This window comes from Phodopus roborovskii, unplaced genomic scaffold, assembly GCF_943737965.1.
Source record: "Phodopus roborovskii unplaced genomic scaffold, PHOROB, whole genome shotgun sequence".
Classification (NCBI taxonomy): domain Eukaryota; kingdom Metazoa; phylum Chordata; class Mammalia; order Rodentia; family Cricetidae; genus Phodopus; species Phodopus roborovskii.
The window spans coordinates 3,089,564-3,103,843 of NW_026126525.1; the positions used below are offsets into that span (position 1 = coordinate 3,089,564).

At 42.6% G+C, this 14,280-nt stretch overlaps 1 protein-coding gene across 1 annotated transcript in view; it reads left to right on the forward strand.

Moving 5' to 3' along the window:
* Positions 1–8,230, forward strand: part of Hsd17b11 (hydroxysteroid 17-beta dehydrogenase 11) — a 31,679-nt gene extending 23,449 nt beyond the window's left edge. The window contains exons 6-7 of the mRNA XM_051198174.1: positions 3,795–3,911; positions 5,817–8,230. Of these exons, the coding sequence (XP_051054131.1) occupies positions 3,795–3,911; positions 5,817–5,901 (202 nt within the window). The 3' untranslated portion in view covers positions 5,902–8,230. The remainder of the gene's footprint in view (positions 1–3,794; positions 3,912–5,816) is intronic.
* The last annotated feature ends 6,050 nt before the right edge of the window (positions 8,231–14,280 follow it).

Below are 14,280 nucleotides of genomic sequence, written 5' to 3' on the forward strand. Positions count from 1 at the left end.
TGACATCGAACATTGGGGCACACGGGTGTGGCACTCTGTGGCTCTATTCTTAGTATTTACTAAGCTGACTGTCTCAGGCTGAAGAACAGCTTTGGCTTAAATACCAAGACCCCATGCAAAACAAGAAGTTTCTTTGTCATCTGTTCTGGGAAGAATTTGAAAAGGATTTCTGTCGGTTCTCCCTTAAATATTAACAAAAACAAAAAGCTGTTGCCAGGCAGAGGTGGTGTACACCTTTAATCCCAGCACTCCAAAGGCAGAGGCAGGTGGACCCTTGAGTTCGAGGTCAGCCTGGTCTACAGAGCCAGTTCCAGGTTAGCCAGGGGTACACAGAAAAACCCGGTCTCCAAAAAAAAGAAGAAGAATCTGGGTGTCCGGTTCAATGATAGCTCAGTCTACTACATAGGGAGATGTAGGCTAGCCTGAGTGACATAGTCAGATCCTGTCTTGAATAAGAGGTCTTGGGTACTGACTGAATTTCTTATTAAAGTCCTGCTCTGTTTTTTAGTTTCTTCTTGAGTCAGTCTCCGTGGTTGCTATTCCCTGGGTTGATACATTCCATGGGTCCTCTAACTGGCTCGAAGCTGTCCGTCCGTGGCTTTCTCAAGATTCCATGAGGCCCTAGAAATGAGCTTTCATCCCTGGTTTTGTATTCTGTGCCTTCCTTAGTTATTCTAGTTTACGACATTGTTAATTTTGTGGTTCTTCTAGAAGGATCAGCTTTGATTTCATGGATTCTCTCTGCTTTGTTTCTGGCCTCTAGTTCACGAATACCTATAATTAAATCTTTACTATTTCTCAACTTGCCTTGCTTTGTGTTTGATTCAATTTTGACTTATAGCTTATTTTTTTAATGCTTTTCTTAATTTTTGATATAATTACATCATTTTACCCCTTCAAGCCCTCCCATGTGATGCCCACCCTTACAAATTTGTAGCCTCTTTTTTTTTAGTTGTTGTTGTTTTGTATGTATGTGTTTTAATATATAAATACAACCTGCTCAGTCCATATAATGTTACACACACACACACACACACACACACACACACACACACACACACACGACTTCAGCATTGACCATTGGTATTGATAACCAACTGCACAGGTGTGTGCTCAGCATTCCTCAGTCGCCTGTAGCTCTTTGCCTAAGGTTGAGGCCTCTTGGGCCTTCTCCCTTTCATGTTAGCATGTCTATTGTTATTGTCCTCATTCAGCTCATGTTTAGGCAGTCCTGTTAGTGAGATGTTATAGGAGTGACTTCTAACATTTCTGGGAGACACAATCTGTTCCTCTGGCTCTGTTGATCTTTCTGTCCCCCTCTTCTGCTATAATCCCAAGCCCTGGGTTCAGGGACTGTGTTGTAGATGTATCTGTTGGGCTCTGCATTTTGATGGGTCATGACCTCTGTAGTAGTCTCCATCTGTTACAAAGAGCAGTTTCTTTGATGAGGGGTAAGAACTTTTTCAGGATAAATATTCAGAATATAGTTAGGAACAATGGTGGTTTAGTAGAGTGGCTGTTGTAGATGCCCCTCTAAGATCTGTGATTTTAGTAGCCTGGGTAGTTGAACAAGTCTTGGGTGCCAGCATGATGTCCCTCTCGTTGAATGAGACTAAAGTCCAGGTAAAGAGCTGTTGGTTACAGCCAAGGCAAGTGTGTGCCACTACTGTAACCTTAGGATGAACTTGCCATGCTGGTCCTTGCCATGGCTCATAAGTGTCAAAGCTGGGCTGCTTCCTTCCTTTGGAAGCCTGGATGTCTTCTCAGAATGGACTGTCACATCAATTGTTTTGACACTTTTCTTCTTTTTTAATAGAGATTCCCCAGCCTTGGTCCCCTCTGAGCACTGTGTCTCACATATTTTGCTATGGCATACCTTCTTTTCATCTCAGAGCATCTGGTTTTTTGCAGCTTCTCCTCTAGTCCTCTAGATGTACCTGTGTGTGCTGCTCCCCTCCCCGTAACTGTGAATTTTCCAATCCCTTTTGTATTGCTGGTTTCTAACTTCACTCCATTGCCGCCTTCATCCATTCTGGTCAGAGCATATTGTGTTCAATTTCAATCTCTTTGCACTTATCTAGATGTGTCTTGTGGCCTAATGCATGGCCTGCACTAAAGGAAACTTTTCTATATGCTTTTGAAAAAGCCTATGCAGTCCGCCTATGCAGTTGTTAAGAGAACGCTGTGTCCACATCAGTGAAATCTAGGATCTTTGAATTCTCTTGCTGGACTTGTCTCAGTATCTCATACACTGTTGAAAGTGGGGAATAAAGCCTCCCACTATGATTGCCAAACTCAATTTTCTCCACTGAGTTCTGACACTTTCAGCTTTGTATGGTTGGAGACCTCTTTGGAGAAAAGGTCCTTGTGCTCAGAGGGAAACCAGGAATGCTGTAGACTCAGGGTGACCTTTTCAAAGAAAAGGCTTTATAACCTGTTTCTCAACCCAGAAGGCTGGGAATCTGTATGAGCAGGGACTACCTCAAGCTCCCACAACCAGGACAGGAGGTGGCTAATAGCCCAAGTGACCTCTATGCTATCTGCATGATGGAGAACAGGGCAGATTCTCCCCTAGGTCTACAAGTTATAAAGGTAGCCTATCTCCAGAACACATCTTGGAAGAAGTGACAGGTACAGTAAGTTGAGTTACAATGTAATTATGTCTCCTCATGCACAGGGGATTGCATTGTATCTGAAAACTTCTCTCCAAATTGTGTTGTGCTTAAATATGCTTAACATAAACTGCCCCCCAGACTCTAGAAGTTTGAACCAGCAGTGGCTACTGAGTCGTGTTGAACTGGATTTTCTATACTCTGCTGGCCCTGGTAGTTGCAGGGACCCCCACAGAGACCCTATTGTTTCAAGAACAAACTGTTTTTTATTAAAAGTCTTCTTGAAGCTGGACACATACCTTCAGTCTCAGCACTTGGGAGGCAGAAGCAGGCAGATCTCTGTAAGTTCAAGGCCAGCCTGGTCTACAGATTGAGTTCCAAAGCTACAGAGAAACCCTGTCTCGAAAAATAAAAACAAAACAAAGTAAGTCTTCTTGAAACAATATATCTCTTTCTGTTCAATTAGTGTTAAGAACAATGCAGCATAATCTAAAATATTAGACCAAGTGTAATTGATAAGCCTTTTCCCCCATAGCTAACTTCTAAAGCATTTACTCTTCTTATGTGGCTCTATTTTTTCTCTAAATATTTTCAAGGTGTGTGTGGGGGGGGATTATTTGATTTCAGCTAGAGCAGAAGATGCTACATAACAAGGTGTCTTGTGTAGTAGAGTTGCATGAAGTGCTAACAAAGTACACCCACTCCATCATCACATCCCTGGGAGTGCTGCTGCTGGCTTGTGCTCACCCAGTGATGTCCCACAGGTAGCTGAAATCTGCCAGGGGAGGGAGTATTAAAATTCCAGAAATCAGCAATTCCTGCAGAACTGGGAAGTCTGTCTTCTGGAGAGCCACTTATTAGACCTGGCCACCATATTGCTGCCTCAAGCCCGTTTTTAGATTAAGAAACAACAAATATTGAAACCTGAGTTTTTGTTGTAAGTAATTGAATTTGTTTTCCCCACAATGTAGTCTTCCTGATGGAGGGTACCAGGGCACAGTATAGACTTCCTGATGATGGATACCAGGCCATGGTGTAGCCCTCCAATGTGCTGTGCCATTTATATAGATGTTTATGAACTCTAGTCCCCTTTGCTCTGAATGCAAAATTCCACTTGTTCAACACCAAATTTCACCTTCAGTGAGATAGATGTCTTGTCTCTGAAGCCTGCCTCTGTTTTAGCTTAGGACCCACCCTGGAACCTGAAGAGGTGGTGGAACATCTCATGCATGGGATCCTCACTGAAAAGAAGATGATATTTGTTCCGAGTGCTATAGGGTTTTTGATGGTGTTGGAAAGGTAAGAATAGTTGTGTTTGTCTGCATTAGAAGTCAACATGTCCCTACTAGATTTAAAAACCAATTGATTAACTGAAGTTATATAGGAGTAAGTTGAGAAAAAAAATAATAGGTAAAGAGGTTCTGAGTTTTAAAAACAGAATGTTAATCATCAAGGGAAGACTGTAATGTCACTGAGATTTTCGTGTGTTTGTAAGGTTTGCTAAGTTTATTATTTATTTTTGGGGTTTTTTTGGGGGGGGGATAAAAGAAATGTATGACTCTTGGGCTGGAGGGATAACTCATCCATTAAAGGCTAGGCTCACAACCAAAAACATAAGAAGTGTATGTCTCTTATCAATGAGCAAGGATGTTTTAAAGCATTTTTAGTAGTAGAATCATTGAACAGTAGGATGAAAGGAGACAAAGGTTGATTTTTTTTAAGCTTTTGTCATTTGTAAAGCAAAATGCTTACCATCAATACTTGGTTCTAGCCCAATTGGAAATTTTAAAGAAATCCAAGAGAGACATGGTCTCACATCAGCAATGAAAACTGGTTTTAGTTTTGAATTCTGTAAGTGTGAGGATGGTGGTGTGAGAAAGTTGTTGTCACTGTCCCTACCCCGATGCAACAGCTCTCATTGTTTCTGACTTCGAAATGGAGACAACGCTGAATCAAGACACTCCCCACATGGTACCCTGCATCAGATAAATGGACAGTTGTCCTCTCCCCACAGAGCTTACCTTCCTGGAGTCTTGAATGCCTTTTTCATTTGCAGACCCTTAGTGACATATGGGACCATAGACAAAGATAGTTTAGAGGAGACCAATTTTTTTTTTAAAAAAAAAAAAAATCAGCACCTGTAATGCAGGAAGAAAGGTCTTGAATGAGGCAGCTCACGTGTTTGTCAGTCTTTGTTCAGTTGGTAACAAAGTTACATTTTAGATACTCATTTGCAGATCTCATGGGAGTTTTCTACAATAGAAAATCATCTGGAAGCATAGGAGTCACTAAATGATCTATAATTTTAGATATCATGGCTTTGCTGGCAGCTGTTTGAATATGGTCTAGCAGATCAGTATACATCATTAACCTGACATATATGTCCCATTTACTTTCTCTCAGACCCACTGGACTGGGAGAAGCTTCTAAATATTCATATATATATATATATATTGTGAACCTAGCTTTTAAGGGCTGAGCCATCTCCCCAGCCCCTAAATAGTCTTACTATATTCTTTAGTATACACTCTGGGGAGAAGAGAGAGAGATGAACTTCATGTCTGTCACTGTTTGTAGCCTTTAATATTACCATAGAGATTGTTCACAGGAACAATTGGGAATACATTTTCCATATACATGTGAGAAAGTTAAACTCAAAGGTCAATTAATTTGTTCAACATTATGCTAAAAAACAAGGGCACTGCCTGCATTTTCATTCAGTAGCCCCTTCTCTGGGCTGTGGAGCAGCATCCCAGCAGAGTTTTGAATTATAAAGTACCTTATTTGCTCCGAATTTTACTGCCTTTCCAGCTTCAGGCTTTCTTTGACCCTTCAGCATCTCAACTCTTCAGCTTTGTATACCTCCTGAAATCTTTTGAAAAAAACAAAAACAAAACAAAACAAAAACAAGGAAGAATATGTATGTATGTATGTATGTATGTATGTATGTATGTATGTTAAATTTCTAAAGCTCTCTTGGACACTCCGGTGTACTTTCTTTAGGGTACTAAAGAAAGTTAATCATTGTTCCTCATTTAAGAAGGAAGTAGATTGAAAAAATTAAGTTCAAGTTAAGGTTCTCAATCATGTCTGTAGTGAATCTGACACAATGCACTATGAATTAAATGCTAAGTGTTTAAATGAATATGTTTTACAAATGTACTTAGTGTCACTTTCCTAATTATATTTCCACGTCTCTCCTAGGATGTTTCCTGAGCGGTTCCTGGCAGTTTTAAAACACAGGATCAATGTTAAGTTCGATGCTGTTATTGGCTACAAAGATAAATGATGAAAACTACCTGGTTTTCTTGAAGGATGACTTACTGGACTCAGTTGATTCCTTCCGATATGAATTGAAATTTTAATGGCTTTGACTGCTTCTCTTGAGACCTTGTCTCTTCACCATCTCCTTTTGAAATATGGCCACATTCAGGAAAGCCAGCTCCACATCACAGAGCCTAAAGGCCTTAAGAGTGCTCATATGGAAAACAGGGCGGGGCGGGGTGAGGATGATCCATTTCTTGATAATAATTTCCCCATCACCAAGTTTGCAGAACTTAGACTACCAATTTTTATTTAAGATGTTTGTAGTTGTACTTTCAGCTTATGTAATTCACATCTCCTCTTCTATTCCCTATGAAATTATAAACTTTACCCTCTCAGAATGGAATGAAAGACTCTGTGTAGTGTCATTTCACAGTGGTTTCATGTGCTCTGAAACATCCTGTCCCATACATCAGTACTAAGGGAGCTGTGGGTAGATGCTGTTGCAAGGAGTGTGGGAGGATACACTTAGAAATAGTAACAATAAATGGACCAGATTTGTCTCCAACTGCTACACATAGAACATGGTTTAACCTTTAAGTTAAAGGAAAATAATGATGCAATAGTCTTCTTCTTCTTCTTCTCCTTCTTCTCTCTCTCTCTTTCTCTGTTTTGTTTTTGTTTATTTTTTGTTTGTTTGGTTGGTTCTTGTTTTTTTTTTTCTCCAGAAATTTCTTGAATGTGAAGTTCAGTGAGGTGGGACTGTATAATCTGGCTTCAGGTAGGCTGGACATGTAGCTCAGTTGGGAGAGCACACACCTAACATAAACTACCGGTGGCATACTCTACCGCAGGGCTCTAGAGCTGGAGGCAGGAGGAAGGTCAAGGTCACATTCAGCTATGTTGTGAGCTGGAGCCAGGATACCTGAGACCCTGTTTTCGAAAAGAATGGCATTTGAAGGTGAAGTGCCTGATACAGTAGTCCCTACCTCCTTTAAAGGTAGCTTTATTCATTTGGCTAACTTATACATGTGCCATAGGCTTGCCAACCTTAGCTGCCAGTGGAGTGGGCCTGGTAGAAACCTCCAGAAACTTTAGAAAGAGAACTCACTGTATTCTGACAACATTTGCCTTCTCCCACTAATCACATTTTAGCTTCCAAAACTTTCATCGGAAATCAACGCAAGGATGAATTTTAGCAGTAACCAGTATGAACCCTGCTTCTTTGCATATTGTGATGATATATTGTTTACGATGTATTAAACACTGGAGATCAGAAAAGCAAAGTAGCCAGCCACTAGCTCATACCTTCACCTCAGCTCAGACCAAAGGTGTGATCCTCAAACTGCTCCCAACTTCACTGCTCTTCAGATTCACTCAGAGTGCTATGCTCTCCTCAATGTGGCCAAAGACTTACTCTCAGACTGAATGCCTCTACCTTTTATACCTCTCAAATCATGGGATTAAAGCTGTAAGCTCTGATTCACTCTCAAGTAGCCCAGGGTGGTCTTGGACTCAGAGATCGCTCTACCTTTTAATCTCCAGCCCTAGGATTAAGGGTGTACATCACCACTGTCTGATATCTAAAGCTTGAAGCTGGCTTTGCTTTGTGAATCCTCAGGCAAATTTAATCATAAATAGTATATCACCACAGCATATATGATACTGGCAAAATGGAAACTAATTTCTTGAATGTTAAGACACACACCAGGCAGAGATTGCCACGTGATTGTTTCAGAATATTTGTGTACATTGTAAAGATGCATCTTTGCCAAGGCACCTTCTGATTGGTTTAATAAAGAGGTGAATGGCCAATAGCTACACAGGAGAGGACAGGTGGGGTTTCCAGGCTGAAAGAGGAAAGGAGGAGGAGGAATCTAGGCATGGGGATTTTGCCAGCCCACTCGGAGCAAGTTAGTTGTGCTATACAGAGAGGTAACCAAGTGATGTGGCAGAATATAGATTAAAAATATGGATTAATTAAGTTATAAGAGCTAATTGAGGACAAGCCTAAGATAACGGTCAAGCTTTCATAATAACCTCTGTGTCGTTATTTGTGAGCTGGCAATCCCAAAAGAAAGTCAAACTATACGTAATCTCACAGCAGTCCTGTGCAATGGGATGGTCAGGACTCAAGCTGGCTGTGGACAGAGCAGTAGCCACAGGAACCCAAAAGAGCAACTCTGAGTCTAGAGCCCCACTCTGTAGGGATGGCAAATGTATACAAGATGGGGGAGGGCTTCTGAATTTTTTTCCTCCTGTGTTTTTTAAAAAGCTCACTCTAATCCACCAACACCAAGCAGTGGCTCCTTTGCCTCAGAGTCTGAGGCTTATTAAATGTTGTTTGAAGTTAATCCTCACTTGAAATCTCTCTCTCTCTCACTGGTTTGATGAGAAAATCCACCTTGTTCATCTGTAGGGCTGCCTCTGAGGAGCAAACCCAAACCCAAGACCTGAGAGGCCAATTGTCAAGAGCTGGGACCACCTTTAACGTGAGAACTAACCTTGATTGTCAGTTTATTTAGATTAAGGAATGCCTAGGGAATTAGCAATGCTCATTGCTGGGTGTGCCAGTAAGGTCATTTCCCCATATAGTAACTAAGAAAGGAATGTTTTCGCTGATAGGGTAGATCTACCCTCTAGCCTGGGACCTCAAATGGGACAGAGAGGCAGTGACTACCATGAGGGCAACAGCCTTGCCCACCAGCCCTTCTGCTGCAATGCTCTGTCTCACCACTGGTCAGAATCATTAGGTGAGCTGGTCATTGTAACCCATGAGCAAGAGTCATTTCTTCCTCTCTTGAGTTGTTTACTGAGGTATCTGCCTAGTCCCAGCAGCTTTCACACTGACTTGACAGAATCTAACATTTTATTAGAAACAAACACTACAAATGGCATGAAGTCAAGCCAAAGAACGAGGTTAATACACTCAGCACAGATGTGGCTGATGGCTAAAGACACTCTGTGTGTGTGTGTGTGTGTGTATACATAAAAATCACGATAAATTTTAACAGCCTCCTCTTCAGGCACTGGAGGTATGGCTCAGTCAGTAAAGGACTCGCTTTCCCAGGGTAGGTGACAATGTACTGCCTTGGAGAAAGCTTTGTGGTAGATACCATTGTCTCTATTTATAAATGAACCTACAGTATATAGTCCAGGGAAGTTAAACAGCTTACCTAAAATCCCACATTCTCAAGATTTGATCCCACGCTTGCTGTATCTTCCATCGTATAACCTCAGTGGAAGTCCCAAGCACTAGACTATTGCCCTACATGTCCCCTGCTCCCATTTCCATTTACCCAAACTTTCTGAATTCCTCCACCTGGAAGTGTGTGGCCTGCCTAGCTGTGCACGCCACAGTCTAAAGTATCCTGGAACTAAATAAACATAGGTCAACAACGGAATGTAGTCTTACTCCTCTCAGTTTACCAAATATTCCTCAAAATAGACAAGAACACTGGTTTCCTCTAGCGCTAACCTGGAGTGGCTTGTTTTACTTTGTCCTCCTTTGTCAAAGATGGAGGGAGATGAACCTCTTACTTGGTGGTGTTCTGTCCAACTCTAGGTGCCCAACTCTATAGAGAACACTGGACTATCTAGTACAAGCTAAAATCTGGTACAAGTTGAGAAATTCCCTACCTGTGGGGCTCAACCCCTTTGGGGATTGACCAACTGTTACACAGGGATCTCTTAAGACCACCTGTATATCAGATATTTACATTGTAGTTCACAACCATAGCAAAATTACAGTTCTGAAGTAGCAATGAGAATAACTTTATGGTTGGGGCTACCACAACATGAGGAACTGTATTAAAGGGTCCCAGCATTAGGAAAATTAAGAACCACTTGGCTAAATGGTCATGAGCCTCAATTTCCTATCTATGAAGTGGTTAAATCAGCTCACATAATCTCCTGGTGACCTTTTGTCTTATTAAATACTTGTCTTAGAGTCGAAGCAAGGGACAGGTAGCACTTTCTCAATTCCATTGGTGTTTCCCATCAGGATGACCCTTCTTACAAGTGCCCAAGACCAAACCCAGAAGAATTTCCCTCTTCCCCTCCACACATTCCACATCAGTCACCATCCCCCACAAGGCTGCTTCTGTTGTAATTTTAAAAGGGGACTCCAGAGAGAAAGATGCTGTGTGACAGAGCTTGGGTGGAGGGGATTTTATTGGGGGAGAGTGGATGAGAAAAGAGGGGATAGGAGACTGGCCTCTGGGGACATGGTAGGCAGAAGAGGAGAGGCAGAGAGAGGGGGGAAGATAGAGAGGAGAGACAGAGAAGCAGAGAAGCAGAGAAAAAGATGGGTGGTAGGTAGGGCCTTTTTAAAGGGGAGCGTAGTGAATGTGCACAGGTGGTGCTCTTAGTGGCTGCAGCTGAGGATATATCCTGTCAGAACGCCAAGGACAGGCCCAGTACAGATGCCTGAATACTAACATCCCTCCCTTTTTATTTACTATAAAAAGGTGAGGCAGGGGGATGAGGATGCAGTGTTCTCAAGACTACTTCCTGCTGATGTGAGAGGTGTCTTTCATTTTGGGAGGACCTGGGGAAGCTGGGGTGCTGGCCAAATCCTGGAGTAGCTGGCTGTTTCACTTCACTGTCCAGGCTCGGTGGAACCATCAGGCAACACCTAGACCTTGCAAAATGCTGTTGTTGGTGAATCAAGTCAATGCCCTAGGGCTTAAAGCATCTGATCCTTTCCCATCACCACAGCATCATGTTTGGTGAGCTTGCACCTCCAGCTCTGTGGCCAACAGCTGGTAATCCTGCCACAACAGCTGACTAGAAATAGTCAGTGGGTCTCTAAAACGCACCCCAGTGGAAGCAAGGAAGTAAAGACACAGCTCCCATGAATGAGGCAGAGAAGTAAGACCCAAGGGTCTGCAATGCCTAGCACCCCAGGAATTCAGAGAGTGGATTTCCAGACAGGAACAGGCTCTCAGTGATTCATCAAGCACTGCGCAGAGGCCAAAGGCTCTGACCCTGAGAGAGACACAGTCACCTGGTACCAGGACTAGGAGAAAAGCCAGAAGGCAAGGAAAGGACTATGGTGAAGAAAGGAAGCCTCACGTTCAGTGGAATGATCAGAAGATCAGAAGTGGATAACCCCACCAGAGACCCAATTGTTGTTACTGAATGAAAGGCAAAGCCATCAGCAAACAAGAGAGTAGATTTGTTGCAGGTGAAAGAGAGCAGGTCTATTGGAGGTGTAGCAGGTGGGTAGGGTCCCAGCATGAAATGATTACAAAATGCAGGGAAGCAGATCTTTGTTTCCTCTTGAGGGACAGAATATGAGATCCAATGGCATTTTATCAAGTGAGGATCTCAAGAAAGGCATAAGCCGCTGAGTGATTCATCAATCAAGAGGCAGAGGCCAAAGGACCTGTGGGTCTGAGAAACGAGACAGGCACAGGCTGCCCAGTGGGTCATCACGCAAAGGGCAGGGCAGGGACCAAGAGTTCTGAGCCCTAAAGTGCTGTGGTTGCCTGATACCAAGGCTTAATTAGGCCAAAGGCAAGAAACCAAGAGACAAGTCCTCACTCTTGGGGGAAAAAAGCCAGAGATGGGGAGAAGCTCACCAATCATGCCGCTTTTGGACTGAGGGGCCTGGCACTCTGGAGAAGTGAGGCTGTATTATGTGGACCAGATTCCAGGGATCAAGAATGCCTCAAACTACCTGTGGGCAGGAGGAAATGCAAGGAGAGCCTTTTCCGGTCGAGGAAGAATGCTGTTTGTGATTTTGTTTGTTTGTTTTTTTTTTTTTGGAGGCAGAGTTTCTCTGTATTGTTTTGGAGCCTGTCCTGGAACTCACTCTGTAGATCAGGCTGGGTTCAAACTCACAGAGATCCACCTGCCTCTGCCTCCCAAGTGCCTTCAGCATGAGCCACCATAGCCCTGTGTTTCTGTTTAATAAGACTCTAAATGATGGAGATGGTTCTAGCTTAGATAAATTTTTACAGGGTAACTTGCCCTGGAACATGCTATGAAGAAAATTAATGTTTAAGCTTCCAGATTCAAGTCAGAAGCCAATAACTGATCTAAATCATGACCAGACTAAACTTGCAATGAAAATATATTGCAGGCAATGATTTTGTAAGAATATACAGCCTGGAATGGTGGTGTGTGTCTGTAATCCCAGAACTCAGGAGGCTGAGGCAGAAAGATCATGAGTTGAGCCCAGCATGAGCTACATAGTTAATCCTGTCTCCAAAAGAACAAAACTACACAATCTCTCCCGACACCAACCCTGGCGAATAAAAGGGTTTTCAATCAGGATGCACACAGGTCTTTTTCTAACAGTTAAAATCTGGTGTATGAAGAACATAAATGTTCTGGCCCATAGAAAATAAGGAGAGAGTCCATCTCAGATTGACTGTTTGCAGCATCCCAGCTATTTGGGAAAGATGTAACTGCTTCGCACTTTCTTGGTGTTTCTCAATTCTTGGATACCACATGTCATATAGAAGTAAAATGCAGGTCCCACTATGAATCTAAGGCTGTCTTTCTGAAGTATATGAGGGGTGTGTGAGCTTGGATGGCATCTGTCCTCTGGTCTGGTCCCCGCAGGTGTCAGAGGAGGCTGTAAGAGGGTACCAGATTTCCTGGAACTGGAGTTTCAAGAGACTGTGAGCTACCTGGTGTAAGCTACCCAGGTACTCTGCAAGAGCAACTTCTTAACTAATTGGCCATCTCTCTAGTCACTGCAGATTTAAAAAAGAGAGAGAGATTTGTTGTTTTTACTTATGTGTTTGTGTGTGTGTGTGTGTGTGTGTGTGACACATGTGTTTAAGTGCTGGGAGCAGGGACGAGAGAGGGCATCGGATCCCTGAAAGTAGGAGTTTCAGGTTATAAGTTGCCAAATGTGGGTGCTTAAAACTGAACTGGGAGGGCAGCAGGTGCCCCTATCATCTAAGCCTGCTCTCCAGCTCCAAAACATATAATAAAAAGGTTTTGTTTGTTGTTGTTTTGTTTTGTTTGAAATGAAGTCCCACTGTGTTACTCCTGGTTACTCTAGGTTACTCAGGAGGTAGACCATACTGTCCCTTGCATGTCTCTGCAACCCTAGTGCTAGGACTTCAGGCAACATACATACATACATACATACATATATTCTTAGTGCTGGGACTAGAATCACACACCATACATACATACAGCACCACACCTGTTCCTGCAGATGTTAAATATTTATTTCTATCATTTTTTAATTTTGTGAATTTGTGTGTGGGGGCAGGCATATAAATGGGTGCTTGTTCATAGAGAGGTCAGAGACATAGGATCACCCTGGCGCTGATGTTAGAGGCAAGTGTGAGCTGCTAGATGTGGGCACTAGCAACTGAACTCAGTTCCTCTGCAAGAACAATACACACTCTTAGCCACTGGGCCATCTCTCCAGCTCCCACTGCAGATTTTAATAATACCTCATCAAACACACCCTGTGAGGAGTAAATAAATGTATGCCTAAAGATGTGCTTAGTAAATTCAAACCATTTCTAGTTATTTGATTCCTGTAACAAGGTTTCTTGTGTGTGTGTGTGTGTTCATGTGTCCACGTGCATGCATTTTTTTTTATTTCATTCTTTTCCTTCTTTGTTGTTGATAACTGACTTTGTTGTGGAGCTTTGTGAACTGAGGTACAGAGTCTCATTGTTACTCCTGCTTGTCTGGAACTTCCAATCCTCCTGTCACATCCTGAATGCTGGAATTATAGAAGTGCCATGCACCCAGCTTCAGACAGCTCTGGTGTGGATGTGTGTGGTGGCTGGGAGACAGTTGAGTTTATGATATGTGCTAAAGGTTCATGATTGATAAGACATGCTTTATTCTTGCAGCTATGGTCTAGATAAGGAGAATGGAACACAGAGAAAATAAACGGGATGGCTGGTCACACGTGCTTGAGCTAAAGTTTACCTTTTTGACCATACTTGAATGTCTAGTTTAAGTGGCATTAAGTGCATTCCCATGGCTGTACAGCCATCACCACAGACACTACGATGACCATGGTCAATTTCAGAACTCTCATCAACTGGGGCTGAGACCAGTGCTCATTAAATAACACCCATCCCCCTCAAGCCTCACCTCTGTCAGCCGTCATCCTGCCATCTCTCTCTGTGTGACTATCTTAGGAATCACATAACATGGGTGCCTTTGTGTCTGGAGTATTCATTTAGCATACTATCACATAGGGTCATCATTTTGTAGTATGCATCTGAATTTCTTCCTGAAAAGGAAGAGTATCATTTCATTGCATACATGGCCGATAAGTCTTATTTACCCATGCACTGATGAACAGGGGTTATTTCCACTTTTTGATTATTAGAAATGACTCTAGCTTGGATGTGTCCCCCTAAATTTCATACACTGAAATAGGATGTAAGGACTTTGGGAGGTGATTAAGTCA